General features: G+C 45.5%; 1 protein-coding gene across 1 annotated transcript in view; it reads right to left on the bottom strand.

The window, feature by feature from the left end:
• The window catches only part of ZNF608 (zinc finger protein 608), a 111,392-nt gene that overhangs the window by 49,961 nt on the left and 47,166 nt on the right, over window positions 1–14,265 (bottom strand). The window contains 1 exon segment of the mRNA XM_047729809.1: window positions 7,006–7,261. Within this exon segment, the coding sequence (XP_047585765.1) occupies window positions 7,006–7,261 (256 nt within the window).

Here is a 14,265-nt window from a genome sequence, read left to right as displayed (position 1 = left end):
CTTTGGATCATAAAAATGTTCTCAAATTAATTGTGGTGACAGTTGGAGGACTCTTCATACATTAAAAAATACCCACTGAAATATACACTTCAAATGGGTAGACTGGGGATGCCTGGGTGGTTCAGTGGGGTAAGCCTCTGCCTTTGGCTCAGATCATGATCGTGGGGTTCTGGGATCATGCCCCACATCGGGCTCTCTGCTCAGCAGGGAGCCTGCTTCCCCTTCTCCCTCTGCCTGCCTCTCTGCCTACTTGTGATCTCTCTCTCTCTCTCTCTCTCTCTCTCTCTCTGTCAAATAAATAAATAAATAAATGGGTGGGCTGTATGCTGTGTGATTTATATCTCAAGAAAGCTGCTATAAAAATTCTATTTAACAAGTCAAAGAAATACTTTTAATCAATATGCCCAGGTAGGCCAAAAGCTATTTTTTGCAACAATGAGAATATCTCCATTTCGTAATTAGAAAATATATCTTCATTTCAAGGTCACTGTAATATTAAGACACTTTCAACATTTTCTTACCAACTTCTATATAGGGAAAAGATAAGCAAGGGAGGACAGTATTACCCACACACATCTTGTAAGACAACTTCTTAGATCTTTTACTATACTCAAGTCTGAAGAAAAGTTTAGTTTGACATGCCTCACATTCTGTATTCACAGAGAAGTTCAGCTACAGTATTGACCAACCAAAAGGGTTATTAACAAGAAAAGGCCTTACACAGGGAGTTTAAAGCTGACTGCTTCATTCCCTAACACCCAAGGTCACCACCAAAATATACACACAAATGACACAAAAGAAATATGTTTGGTCTAAAAACATGAAGCTGAACCCTACCTAAGAGCAGCTTATTTATTTCACACTGACAAGCAGTGATGTGACTATGGTATCGCTTTCCAGCAAAACACACCATCACTCATCATATGTAAATGGTGGCCCCATCAGGAAAGCCTACAACTGGTAGGTGCAGGAGGAAAGCAAACCCAGCGAAACGGCCCAGACAAGCCCGCCCTTGGCACCTTCCTTAGACTTCCCCTTCATTCACAGATCTTTATGGACGACACACTATGAACACCTGGCCTCCGTTTTTAATTTGTGATTTTTCTGTGAAACTGGTAACGTGAGTTTCTGTAATCTTAAAAAACCAAATACTTTGATATGTTTTATAATTATGTATAACATATATCTTTAAACCAAGTTTATTTTACTAAAAAAAAAAAAAAAAGAAAAAGAAAAGAAAAGAAAGAAAAACCTTTACCATTGTACCCAGAATAATCCGAGGTAACCAAGATGGCATGCGGTCCAGCAAATATACAAATATGGTTTTCTACTTGGGTTGACTTCTGCATGTAAAAATAGGTGGTTCTTGTACGCTTTGGAAGGCCCATCCTTCGAGCTGCTCTGCCACCAGTGGTGATGAATCTCAACTCTTCACAGCCAACCACCACTGTAAGAATGCCCGGGAGGGGGAGGGTCAAGTTTATGGCCAAGACACCAAATGGCATTAACTAGCAGTTCTTCCGGCTTTCTGAATCTCTGTGAGTTCATGGTGAAGATCAAGGCCCGATGCTCTTTCTTACCAGCACACTGATTTACTGACTGTGTGCACCTGCCCACCCCCATACCAGGGGCTGATTTACCTCCACTTAGCCCATTACTGATAGGAGGGAGCATGCTCCTTAGCAGTCTTCAAGTCCCGTCCCCCCACCACCACCACTGCTGAGTTACAATCATCACTGGCATGGTGGGTAATGAAATGCAGAAGCGAAAGTGGACATCTTACTCGCCTTGTGAGTCAAAGCTGAATTTATAAAATCACTGGGAAATACCTCAGTAAGTAAGAACATTTCACTTAGTTTAAAAAAAAAAAAGTATGGCACCTGTTTCACACTCAGACATCAAAAACACAAAGTGAGCCTGGATTTCATATGTAATCTCTTCTCAAATCAAAACTCAAAATGAAAGTTCTATCTCCAGTAATAAGTTCGGCAAGTCAGCACCGCAGCATAGGAGTAATGACAACGTATGTCAGCCCTGTCGTCAGTTTATAGAGGATCGTTTGCCTCGTAATGAATGAACCTGAAACCCCCAATACTGCACACTGAAACACTGTCCTCTCTATGACTCTGGAGACACAGGAGAAGCAGAAGCACTGACGAGCATCTCTAGTGGTTTAAAGAGAGTCATTTACTTCCCTCGATTAATTACCTTTAAAACATTAATTCCCAAGATCACTGTTCTTGGAAAACACATAGAACCTCAGATGAAGAACCTCATACAAAGAACCATTCTGCCTCTTACACCAGGTGGCACGTCTTCTCTAAAACACCACATTTACTTTCAGAAGCTGCCATTTGCATTTTTACCATCCCCTCTCAAAGCTAATAGGAAGGCTGCAAGTATTAACTTTAATACTCTGGGTTTCTGAACTATTTCAAAAATAATTCAGCAAAGAGAAGCCTGGGTGGCTAGGTCAGTTAAGTGGCTGCCTTCAGCTCAAGTCATGATCCTGGGGTCCTGGGATCAAGCCCCGCATCGGGCTCCATTTTCAGCAGGAAGCCTGCTTCTCCCTCTCCCTCTGCCCCTGCTCATGTGCGCGCGCTCTTTCTCTTTCTCTGTCAAATAAATAAATAAAACCTTTCTTAAAAAAATAATAATAATTCAGCAGACACCACGGGGAAAGGAAATGAAGCTACCACTTCTGGCTCACTGAAGGGACAGACAATAAGGTCCACCCCACCGTATTAATAAGTCAGAAGAGTGGTACCAATTAGTTGTTCATTAAGTCCCAGACACCCTGTCAAGTCCAAGCTCAGGATCAAGCGCTAGACCCTCTTTCTTTCTGGGATGGTGCTTCAACGATGCTCACCTGCAACACTATAGCTTTTAGGCAAACACTATCCAGGGAGGTAAATAGGGCAGGGGTGTCTGTCCATTTTATACCCAAGAAAATGAGGTAACAACACACGGACTTCCTTAAAGGGAAAAGGTCAAGCAGCTTGCAGGGGTTAGGACATCCCCTCTTTCCCCTGAGACCGTGTTTCTCAATCTTGTTTGCACCTCAGAATCCCCTGGGGAGCTTTGGAAAAAAACACCAATGTCAGCTCACCCAACCAGCCCAAACTGCCATCCCTGACCAAGAAAATGCCCGGAAGTGGTGCCTGGACATGTTTTTAAAAATCTCTGGGTGACTCAAAGGCACCGAGCTGAGAACCCCAGTGTTGTAACCTTACACGTTTGAAAGGCCAAAGTAAATTAGAGTTGTAACAACGAAGTGTATTCTCGGATAGAGCCAAAAAAAAAAAAAAAAAAAAAAAAAGGCGGGGGGTGAGCCCAGTTAGAAATATGCTTTAGTAAAAATCCAAAGGAAAACACGTTCATAAGAGCTAAAAAGCCAAGTTCAGTATGTATGTATTTACATGCTCTGCTGTACACACCATATTTTTTCCAGTTTGGTCTCCCCTACCCTCACCCTCCCCAAAAGAGCCAATTTCCAAACAAATAACTATACGAAGGCATGTGCATCCCAAACGTCAGGAATGAAATGCCCAGGAAATTCTCTCCCAACATCTGAGAGCAATTCTGCATGAGACGTCACTGCTCCCATGCACTCACCTTCAAGAAGAGAGATCAGAGCCGAGTAACTAAACATCCAAATGCAGTTAATAGTTTTTCTCCCCTCTGGAGCACGCTCTGAAACCCACTAATTATTTCCAGAGGGAACTTCTCTCACCACACATCACTCCTGAGGACAGTCTGGTCCTCAGGCAACCAGGACTCCACATCCTGGCAGCAACACTAAAGGCAAAGCCTGTGACTCAAAGAACCCTCCTCAAATGAGGAATTCTAAGCACAAGAAACAATTAATTAGTATTTAGTGGGGATTTCGTATTGTCGTCTTGCTGGTGCACATTATCCTTCAAAACAGATCATGAGAACACTCCATATTTCCCCCAAACACGGCAGACAGGAGCTCCTGAAATTTCTAAGATCTCAATACACACACACACACAGGATCTCAATACACACACACACACACACACACACACACACAACCACCACCACCACCACCACCACCACCACCCCCCCATGAATGCACCTAACAAATTAGGTTTGTGAAAACCACTCCCGGTATAAAATCACCTCAAAATGAAAACACCAGGGAAGAGATTTTTTTTTTCAACTCCATCTCCAGGAAGTTAATCACAAGCAACCGGCACTTTCCGAAGTGCCTGACTTAAAGCTTGTCGTTAGTGCGACCCCACAGAAGTAAACGATTGTGGCTTCCCGTCCCCTCCTCTTTTTCCCAAACCCATCCCTTTTAGCTCTGCCAAGTAACTGGCTCCAAATGTGTTTGTTCTGTTTCTCTCTTTGTTTTTCCCCAAAGGGAAAAATTAATGGTCAAGTGGATTTAATTTTTAAATTGGTACAAGAGCTTTAAACACACTGTACGGGGGGGCCGAGGGGGGTTGCAAATGGAACACTCTTAAGAAGGGTTGCACATTAAACACACATTTTACGACCCGCGCCTTTACAAAGTCGGGTTCTCGAGTTCTGTGGAGGTCGGGAGTTGAGTTTATTCAGCAAAAATAACTGTGTTAAGGATCTCTGGCTCCTTCTTGTCACCACAGTCGACATCCACATATCCCAAATCCTGGAAAATGTGAGGCAGTAACAAGAAGGCTAGAGCTGCAGAAGGCTCTAGTCATGGGTCTGCAGAGCCCGGAAAGCTGTCTGTGAGCCACAGGAGGGGGTAGGGGCACACCCACAGGATGGGGGGACCGCAGCACATGGACTTGGGAGGCGGACCGCTCAGAGAACACTGTGCAACTCGTGAGACTGTACGTGCATCGCGACCAAACAGAAGGAAGAAAAGAATGTCACAGTAATCCTGACAATACCATCGAGCTCTTTAACGGTTTGCCCAGAGTTCCTACAGTTTCTGAATACAACATTTGTTTCCCCTAAGTAAACCCATCTTTTATTAGAAGCTCAGGTTCAAGTCAAAACCAAGCCAACTTCCAAGCGAAGTGAAAAATAACCCAAGACTTACAGGCATTCCAGAAAGTTTGTAGCTAATTTTACAGCATCTGCCACCCAGTAAGGTCATGCTGCAGGAACACGGTCCTGTCCCACAGAGGAGTAAGTAAAGTCAAGACGAGCAATAAACCGACAGTCACTAAGTCGCAGCTGGGACAGAAGTGCAAGGCGCCACTTCACCCAAACAAGCACGTGGATTCAAGTGCCAGAAAATCTTTCTTTCGAGTTGATGGAAAATCAACCTTAGCCTTTCCAAATCTTTTTCTGTTCCCGAATCATCAGTACCCAAGCTAATGAACTACGACCTTATTAATGTCTTGATACTGTCTCTATCTATACTTTTATCCCCCGAGATACCAGCCGGGACACCCTCAGCCCCCACTTCCGCTCTTAGGAAAGTCTGAGAATGCCAAGTGTGTACAACCCAAGGAGAGGCAGGAGGACAGAAGCTGGTTGCCCACATGGGACCTACCTCGTGCCCTGGAGGGCGTCTCAATGGACAAGCAAGAGATGAAAATGTGAATTCTAGTTCCTCTTCCCCCAACTCCCCCCAAATCTGGCTGCAGAGCTCTATTAAAAGTACAAAGAGGATGCACCCCCTCACCCCCCAACCCCAAACACCAGACATTTCTAAAGCCGAAAGCAAACGTGAACTATCACTTCTGGTTGCACACACAAGAGAGCTCTTCCATCTGCCGCTTTCATTCATTTTCTCGGGTTCCTTCATCTGTAAAGACTTTTCCTTACCGATGCTATCTATGAAATTCTGTAACCAGACACAAAATAGATCCTTTAACAGCATATTTAACACAAGACACAGAATTCCAAGATTCTCCTAAGGTTTTTTGCTTTTCTACCTTGAGACAGTGTGTACTGTTTTCCACCTTCTGACAATTATGCTGGGACAACCTGTCACCTGATTTTCATTCTTTTTTATATATTTTACTTCCTTTACTATGAGTTGCAACCCTCAATTTTTCCCCTTGATGCAGAGGGACCTAAACAGTGATTCTGAGTCTCATTACCCTCCTCCCTGTCCTTACTCCTCTCCCAACTGGTCATGATACAGACACCTGTCCTCTCCCTTATCCTTGACCAACCTAGCTTAGAGGGAAGAATGGGTTGTTCACTCTCCTTTGTTCACCTGGGGCTTGTTTCTTCCTCATTTTTTTCTATTCCTTTCATTCCCCAGTGGAGCAATGCAGTGCTGTCCTTGGTATTTCGTTTTTAATTACTTAAGGGCCTCTAAGGTCAATGACATCTAAAACACACCAGACCAGGTGATCACGTGCCAGGGTTCCATCCATGGTAGGTATGGTAGAGGCCACACTTATATATTTCTAAGAGCAGTGACAGGTTAATCCTAATCCCCTTGTCTCGTGACTACTGGATTCCCCTTGCCAGTTGGCCTGGGGAGCTAAGGGGCAATGTCTCCAGTCACAGAAGAGAAATGACTGGTTCAGCTGGGGCTTAAGCCTCTGAGCTCGGGCTTTGTGAGCTCAGAGCACCAACCAGCCACAGCCACATCACAGGCACGGCTCTTGCTAAACCAAGAACCCGAGCTCAATCCAGCAGGTCAATTTAAGCCTCAATACCCCACGTCAAGATAAACGAAACAACCACGTCCAGACAGACAGACTGGTTGGCACCAAAGAAGAAAGTGAACTTGAGATCCGTCTGTCTCCCTAATTTCCACAATCCCTCTTAGGGCAAAGGGGAACCCTCATCCTTCTTCCCAGTCTCCCTGTGCTAGTGCCTAAAGTGCAGATCCCTTCCACGGACATCTCATTCACCTTGAACATAAGAGCCTCCGTGCTTATTCCGACAGCCATCCAGACAGCATGAAAACCCCTCTTCCCACCTCTCCGCATACCACCAGACCACATCCCCTCACAGGTGGGCATAAACACAGGACGTCATGGGGAAGAGGGCACAGGGAAATAGAGAAAAGTAAAGTGTATTTACCTTCTTCTGTTTCATGCCACACGATCCCTTCCAAATTCACACTGGTCCCAGGTTCACAGGGCCCCAGACACTCGGGCTCTGTCACTACTCCAACTTCACACGTATTGACACCCACGGAACGAGTCCGAACCAAAAGCTGCTCGACCGGTGCTGCAATATTGGGTGAAGATGGGGGAAAGTAGGAGGGCAGAATCTGAGGCGTGAGGCTGCTGGAAATCGGTGGTGGCGGCGCTGGCACTGTAAACAGGGGGTCAACCTGAAAGACAGACAGGCTTACTGCAGTGGTGCTGTATTCTCGGAGCTGTTTGCAATGCAATCTGTTTACATCACTTCTAGAATACATCACCGTTCCAAATTCCATTTGCAATTATAATACGCTTTGAGGGTTTGCATGGTGCCAAAAGACACAGTCAAAGGGAAATGAGCATCTGATTTCTTTTTTTCCCACATGTCAAACAAGGTCAGCATTGGGGCTCTCGCTTCCAGAACGAGAGGCAGGACTTCAATGTCCTGACGTCACCGATGGACAACTAACTGGTCGGCCTCGGTCAAGGTGCGAGAGATACGCTCTGCAAAATTCAGGCTCCTTCCCTCCTGTAATGAAATCGTACTTCCAAAACTACAGTGTTTTCCAAAGGAGGAACTCCAATAAACACCGCATATGCATCATTTGGACAGTTAAGCACAGGAGATGGACTGAAATTGTTTTCAAAGTACTTTATAAACCATAATGAATTAAATCACTACGAAAATACATTAACTTACTCTGCTGAATATATAAAATACATAAACTTGATTATACACACTCAAACACATAAACTGGATATTATTAGCATGTATTAACCATCAACTCCTAATTAAGTTTTCTACTGCAAAGTTTAACAAAATTCATACAAATGGGGAAATAAATGTGTGTGCCCAACATCAAAAGAACTGGAGTTTCTCCAATGCACCCATCCATCAGTGGCTCGGCTTGGAGAGATCCCTGATGAATCTGACCGAGACCTGGGATCCCTCCCTCTAAATCCCAGGATAACAGACATGACAGCCAATGTAAGAGCTTACATTGTAAGAGCAACGGTATCTCCTTTGCACCCCTATCTTAAAGAGAGCAGGCAAGGAGATCGTCCCCACAAAACGTCCAGGACCCCGGCAGTAACGAAACCAAAGGCTGTGCACATATCAAATAGATCAATCACCAGCCACCCCATTCATTCGTCAGACCCATTTTAACCACTGTTAGGACTGTTAGAGAATTAGTTGGGGCCCTGCTCAAACAGGTGGTCAAAGACAGACGAGCCCAAGGCAAAGCCCATCTGCACCCTGACTCCACATTCCTCATGCCCTCATGTGAAACACAGACACCGCCCACCTATAAGGGATGACTCCTTGCACACACTATCAGTGGAGCTAATGAGTCATATGTGTAAAAAAGGGCACACAGAAGGTTTTTCCGGCAAAACGCCATCTTAGTCTGTGGTTCCTGTGTTCCCAATTAACCTTTGTAAGAAATCAACACTTGGCTACAAATGTACTAGAACATAGCCTTTGTTGTTTAAATACACATACACACACACACACACACACACACACACAGAGACACCGCACATGCATTTCAAGATAAATTATATGAAGAAGTGTGCTCCTAGTTCAACAGCTGAAGCAGTCATCTGTGTGGGCTCCTTGTTCATATGACTGTAGGAACTATTTCTACAGTTTGCCTCTCACTGAAATGATAAACTGACATTCACTTGCCTGACTGATCCAAGACGCAAGAGAACAGCCCTCCACCCATCTGCATGGGGAAGAAACTTAATTTCCTGCTCTCAGAGCTGCCATAAAACTTTAGCTCCATGCTTTGTATTGTTCTGCGTTCTTGATCACAGAACCCAAGAAAGAAAAGCGTGTAGCGGCCCTGAGACCCCAGGTCTGGTGATTTACGCTTTCACGGAAATGCAGCTTAATGCGGATCAGAGTTCCTACTGATAGTTTCTATTTTAAAACTGAGCTGACAGATGAAGAGATGGGTACTGAGGGAGGAAATTCAAGTGAGGGGTTTAAAAAAAAAAAAATCCAATGCTACATTGTAGTCTTTTCAGCTAAAAGATTGTGTGAGATAAGAACCACTTTCCAGGGATGCCTGGGTGGCTCAGTGGGTTAAGCCGCTGCCTTCAGCTCAGGTCATGATCCTAGGGTCTTGGGATGGAGTCCTGCATCAGGCTCCTTGCTCTCTGCATCTGCCTGCCATTCTGCCTGCTTGTGCATGCTCTCTCTCTCTCTCTCTGACAAATAAATAAATAAAATCTTTAAAAAAAAAAAAAAAAAGAACCACTTTCCAGAATTCAAAGGGAGGTGGGGCGGGGCTGAGGGAAATGATAAACTGGCTCCTTTATAGGTTTTTTTCTTTCACATTTGCCAACAACTTCTTAATTTGTATAGTTAGCTGTAAACTGACAATGATTGGTTGCTACATATATAAACTGGAAAGACAAAACGGAACAATATTCTTGAAATACCCTTTACATCCCTTGATCCGACAGCCTACATTAATTCCAAGAGAACGAACATGGCGTCAATTAGATATACAAGAAAAGGGGATGAAATAAAAGGAAGTAAGGCATACAAGAGGGCATTAATTCCCCAATATGGGACACTGGGATACAACGAGGCAAAGCCTATCACACCAAGTTATAAGGACAGGGTGTTGGACACTAGGATTTTGGCCCCTACTCTGACACTAATTAGCTTGTCACTTTGGGGAGGCACTTAAGCTCTGCTGAACACCGTTTTCCTCAACTGGAAAATGTAATCTCCAGCCTTCTATTGATGGCAACTCCTATCACAACAGGATTTCTGGACTAAATCTCTATTTCGATATAAACTCCAACTACAAATATTCCTTCACACACACACACACACCCCTCTACTATTTGGAATATTTAAGAGAAGTCAAACATCAAATTTCTAAAGAATCTAGAAGGCTTGAGAGGCCACGGTATGCTGGGCCTCTCAGCGAGTGAACTGTGTTTATTTCCATCCACACAATCCAAAATGCAATGGTAAGAGCCTGGCTGACAGCATTTACAGAGGGGACCTTGGAGCCCTGTCCCCACGTTTCAAAATGAGAAACTAAGGTTTATAGGGTTTGACCAGAAAATATGAACTCATCATAAGCAGTTCCCCCATGTGATAATAGACTAAAAACTCTTAAACTCCATAGGAAGACTCAACAGTGAAGACCTTCAACTCCTTGACTTACACAGTCAACTTCTGGGTTTTTCCACGACACTGGCTTCCTCAAGAAAGCTCACAGCTGCTATTCCTATAGGTAGGTACCAGAGCCTTACTACCAGTGAGAGAAGAAAGGGGAAGTCTTCTCCCTTGGGATTGCAGAATGTGGAGTGAAGAACAAAGACCACCCTTCCGGTCTATTAGAAGCTCCACTTCCCCAGAAGTCACCAACCACAGAGGAGGATGGGGAATTACTGCAGCCCCAGGCGTGTTTTCTATCTGGTAGGTATGCTGCTTCCTAAAACATGACAGATTTTTGCCAACAAAAAAAAAAAAAAAAAAAAAAAAAGAGGTAAGAGACTAAAGGTCTACTATCTCTTAAAATAATAATTAGATAATATGCTAGGCTGGGCCTACACGTCTGGTGGCATCAACCTACAGGGCCAAGCTTCCCTTCGGCCTGGTGGTGACCTGCCCAGCTGCAGGAAGCTGACTCTGCATTTCCAGCTTTCCCCCAAGACAGTCACAGAACGTTCTATACCTCAAAGACCACCCAGCCCAACCTCCGCCTGTTAGAGAGAAACATGGCCCATATTTGCACAAACACAAGAAGCTATCTCTGGGGGCAGCCCAAGTGAGTAGAAAGCAGCAGCATCCTAGAAGCAGAAACGGGAAGCAGAAGCAGGAGTTCAAATACACACACTGGGAGACAAAAGAGGTAGAAGGGAGCAAATTCAGCTCTTTCTGCCAGCGAATGTCCCCTACAGGTTTCAGTTCTCTTACCGGGTCTAACACAAAACCACACGCACCATATGCAAAGCAGGGACCTGGAGGGATTTTCAGTAGTGTTTTTACCTCATACGAAAGATCAACTCTACTGCACCCTGAGTTCCAGGTCACTGATCCATAGACAGAACTGTACCTTCTTCAACCAATGAGGCTCGCGGGGACAGAGGGCAGCAACAGTCCCTAGGAGGACTGCCTCCAAGCGACACACACTTGTACTTGGCCATGGTGGATCTCGGGTTCTAATCCTGACCTGGCTGGTACTTGCTGTGGGGGCCCCCTGAGCAAGTTACTTGGTTACGCTGAGGCTCAATGTCTGGACCTAAGCATGGGAGTAAGACTAACACATACCCCCAGCGGGTCAGAGGGAAGACTCAATGAGATAAACCCACGCCAACTGACAGCTCAGCAAAGTGCTTAGCTCAGTAAATGCTGGCTTTGAGAAAGGAAAGGGGGCGGGGGGAGTCCCTGGTCTGATATTACAGTTCTCTAACCCTGCCTCAACCTTACAAAGCTCCTTTTTATATCCTACTATATTTAACATAAATCTATAATCCCCTCCAAATGCATGGTTAAGTGCAGTTAAAGTGTGTTCAAAGTATAAGAAAAGGGGCTTAACCCTGAGCCACTCAGCCCGGGGAAATTCTCCTCCTTTCATACATGGGCTTCATCCGCCCCTCAACTCACTCCCCCAATTTTACAGCACGTCCTGATGAGTCCTACACATCTACAAAATCTCCTCCTAATCTCCAGTTGCAGCCCCTTTTTCATGCAACTCCCCCAAAACCCACCTCTGAGTTGCCCCAACGTGAGCACATATCCCCCCCAGTAAACAGTAATTACACACCTGCTGTGTGCCAGGCACTGGGTAGCCTGCTAGCACACCAGAAGCAGGTCAAAGCCAAGCAGGTCCCTGCTCTCCTGGACATCCTGCCTCATCAAGCAAGACTGGGGCACTCATCAAATATTTCTACAAATGCAGCCAAATTGTCCACAGGGGCCGACCACAGGGCCTGAGTGCAAAACACAGCAGGTAGTGGCAGACGGTGGGGTACGGGACGCCAGTCCTCAAAACTGGAATCCCAGCTCTACCTTCAGCTACACGACCTGTGGACAAGTCCCCTGACCTGTCTGGGACTCCATGTCTTCATCTGTAAAATGGAAAATAATGAGATCAGACAAACAACCCGAGCTCAGCTCCTGGTACAGAGCAGCACTCAACCCATAAAAGCTGTTGCCATGGTCAATATGGTTACTGTGGTTACAAATACACATGACACCTTAACGGAAAAAAAAATCAGGAGGTGGTTTGGCCCTTCAAGGCCAAATACCAAGATATGCTGCATTTAAAGGCGATTCATGGGAGGCAATTACGAATACCTTGGGGTGGGGGGCGGAGGTGGTAAGCGGAGAATGCTAAAACAGTACTCATCAGATATTCCACATTTAAAAAAAAAAAATCAGTGGGGAATTATTAGTCTAATACTACTAACATCTAGAATACAAGGTTGTAATAGAGAACCAGCCAGTTTGAGCACCGGTTCCTTTGTCAAAGCTCTTTTCTGTCATCTTGATGGGACACTGATGTAACCTATTACAGCCCCCAAAAAAAGAGAAGCAGGAAAGCAGCCATCTCCAGTTGGGGCGGGGGGGGGGGGGGGGTTGTGGGGTGGGGACCCATAAGTCTAACAGCTGGTGGTGGCAGCCTGTCAAACCGAGGAAAGTTAATGTCAAGAACAGTCTGTGAGTCTCTCACTGTTATTTTTGCATGATTATTCCCAGGTGTTGGTGCACGCTGAGCAGTAGCCTGGCTATTTATCACTCGAGAGAGCCTAAGAGCATGGGAGTGGGGGAGGAGGGGGGTAGAGAGAGGCGGGGAAGAAAAGGTTATTTACACAGATAGCGGCACTTAGTGTATGTAATCAGAGGGGGCTGGGGGGAAAAGTCTGCAGAGAGATTCTGGCAATATTTTCTCAGTTCACCTTATTTCAAGGGCTTCCTGAGGGCTGATGAGCAAGGAAGGCTCCAGAGCCGACAGGGCGGGTAGCAGCCTCTTTGCTTCCCTCCAACACTGACTCTGTCAGCCCTGGATGGGATCCAGGACAGGAAAAATGACAGCCAAAGGGGCAGGGTCGACAGGGCAGGGGTTGGGGGGTAGGGGGAAGATGCCCTGGCGGGCACGACTGCACCCCTCAGATACAGCAAAGAGATAGGAGGAGGGAAAAGGGCCAGCCAGGGCCAGAGATGGACCAGCTTCAAGGGAAGATGACCCTCCCACACCCTGGGACCAGTCCATGCACCCCGAGGGGAGCTTGCCCTGGGGTTTCCTCCAACCAGTGCAATGATCTCCACACTCATCTGACTATTAACCCCCACTCAATCCTGGGATTCTCAGATCAACAACTACCAGAGTGGCCACCGTGTTTTATTTTGCTCAGAAAATATTTTTATGTTCTTGCGAGCACTCTGGGGCACAATGGACTTAATGCTCATGACGTTCTCTCTGTATTGTGGTATTTGGCTGTTTTTACGAGATCACCCACAGTTACCTCTTTCATGTAAAACGCATTAGACAGAGAGACTGCACTTCATGTATGGGGAAATCACAGCTCTTTGACGGTAACCACTGCCACAGTCTGTCCCTTTGCATTTTCACCGCCCTTGGTGCCTGACATCGCTGCTGCTCTGTTAGCAAAGTGAGGGAAGCTTAAAAAACCATTTGCCTTCCGCACAGATCTGGTTTCCAAAGTGAAGTGTCAAGGTTCAACTCCCATCCCTGACACAGAAACCTGAAGAGATGTACATTGGTCACTCCCAATACTGGCTTTCCCGAATGTGGCAGAGACTTTTCCTTTTGGAACCAAGATCGAAGCAAGTTCTCCCTTACACCTTGTTTCTTAAGTAACGTGGGTGAGTTCTTGGTAAGGGTCTACTGGGTACAAGGCATCAGATACTCCCCATCTCCTTGATGGCTCGACATCCCCATTTTATGGAGGTGATCAGTGAAGATCTCAGAGGATAGACAATTTACTCAAGGCCAAACCTCTCTGATTTTCAAAGTTCATGTAAAACTATGATCAGGGACAGCCACTGTTTAGCTCCTATCACATAAGAGGGACTTAATACTGTAGGTTCTCTCAGTCCATCTTCACAAGACTGTGAAGATAAGTATTTCCAGAATGAAGAAAAGGAAATTGGGAAAGTAAGTGACTATAAAAGATCACTCGGGTGGTGGCCAGGGCC

This window comes from Lutra lutra, chromosome 5 (genome assembly GCF_902655055.1).
Source record: "Lutra lutra chromosome 5, mLutLut1.2, whole genome shotgun sequence".
Classification (NCBI taxonomy): domain Eukaryota; kingdom Metazoa; phylum Chordata; class Mammalia; order Carnivora; family Mustelidae; genus Lutra; species Lutra lutra.
This window is presented reverse-complemented; position numbering and strand designations above follow the sequence as displayed.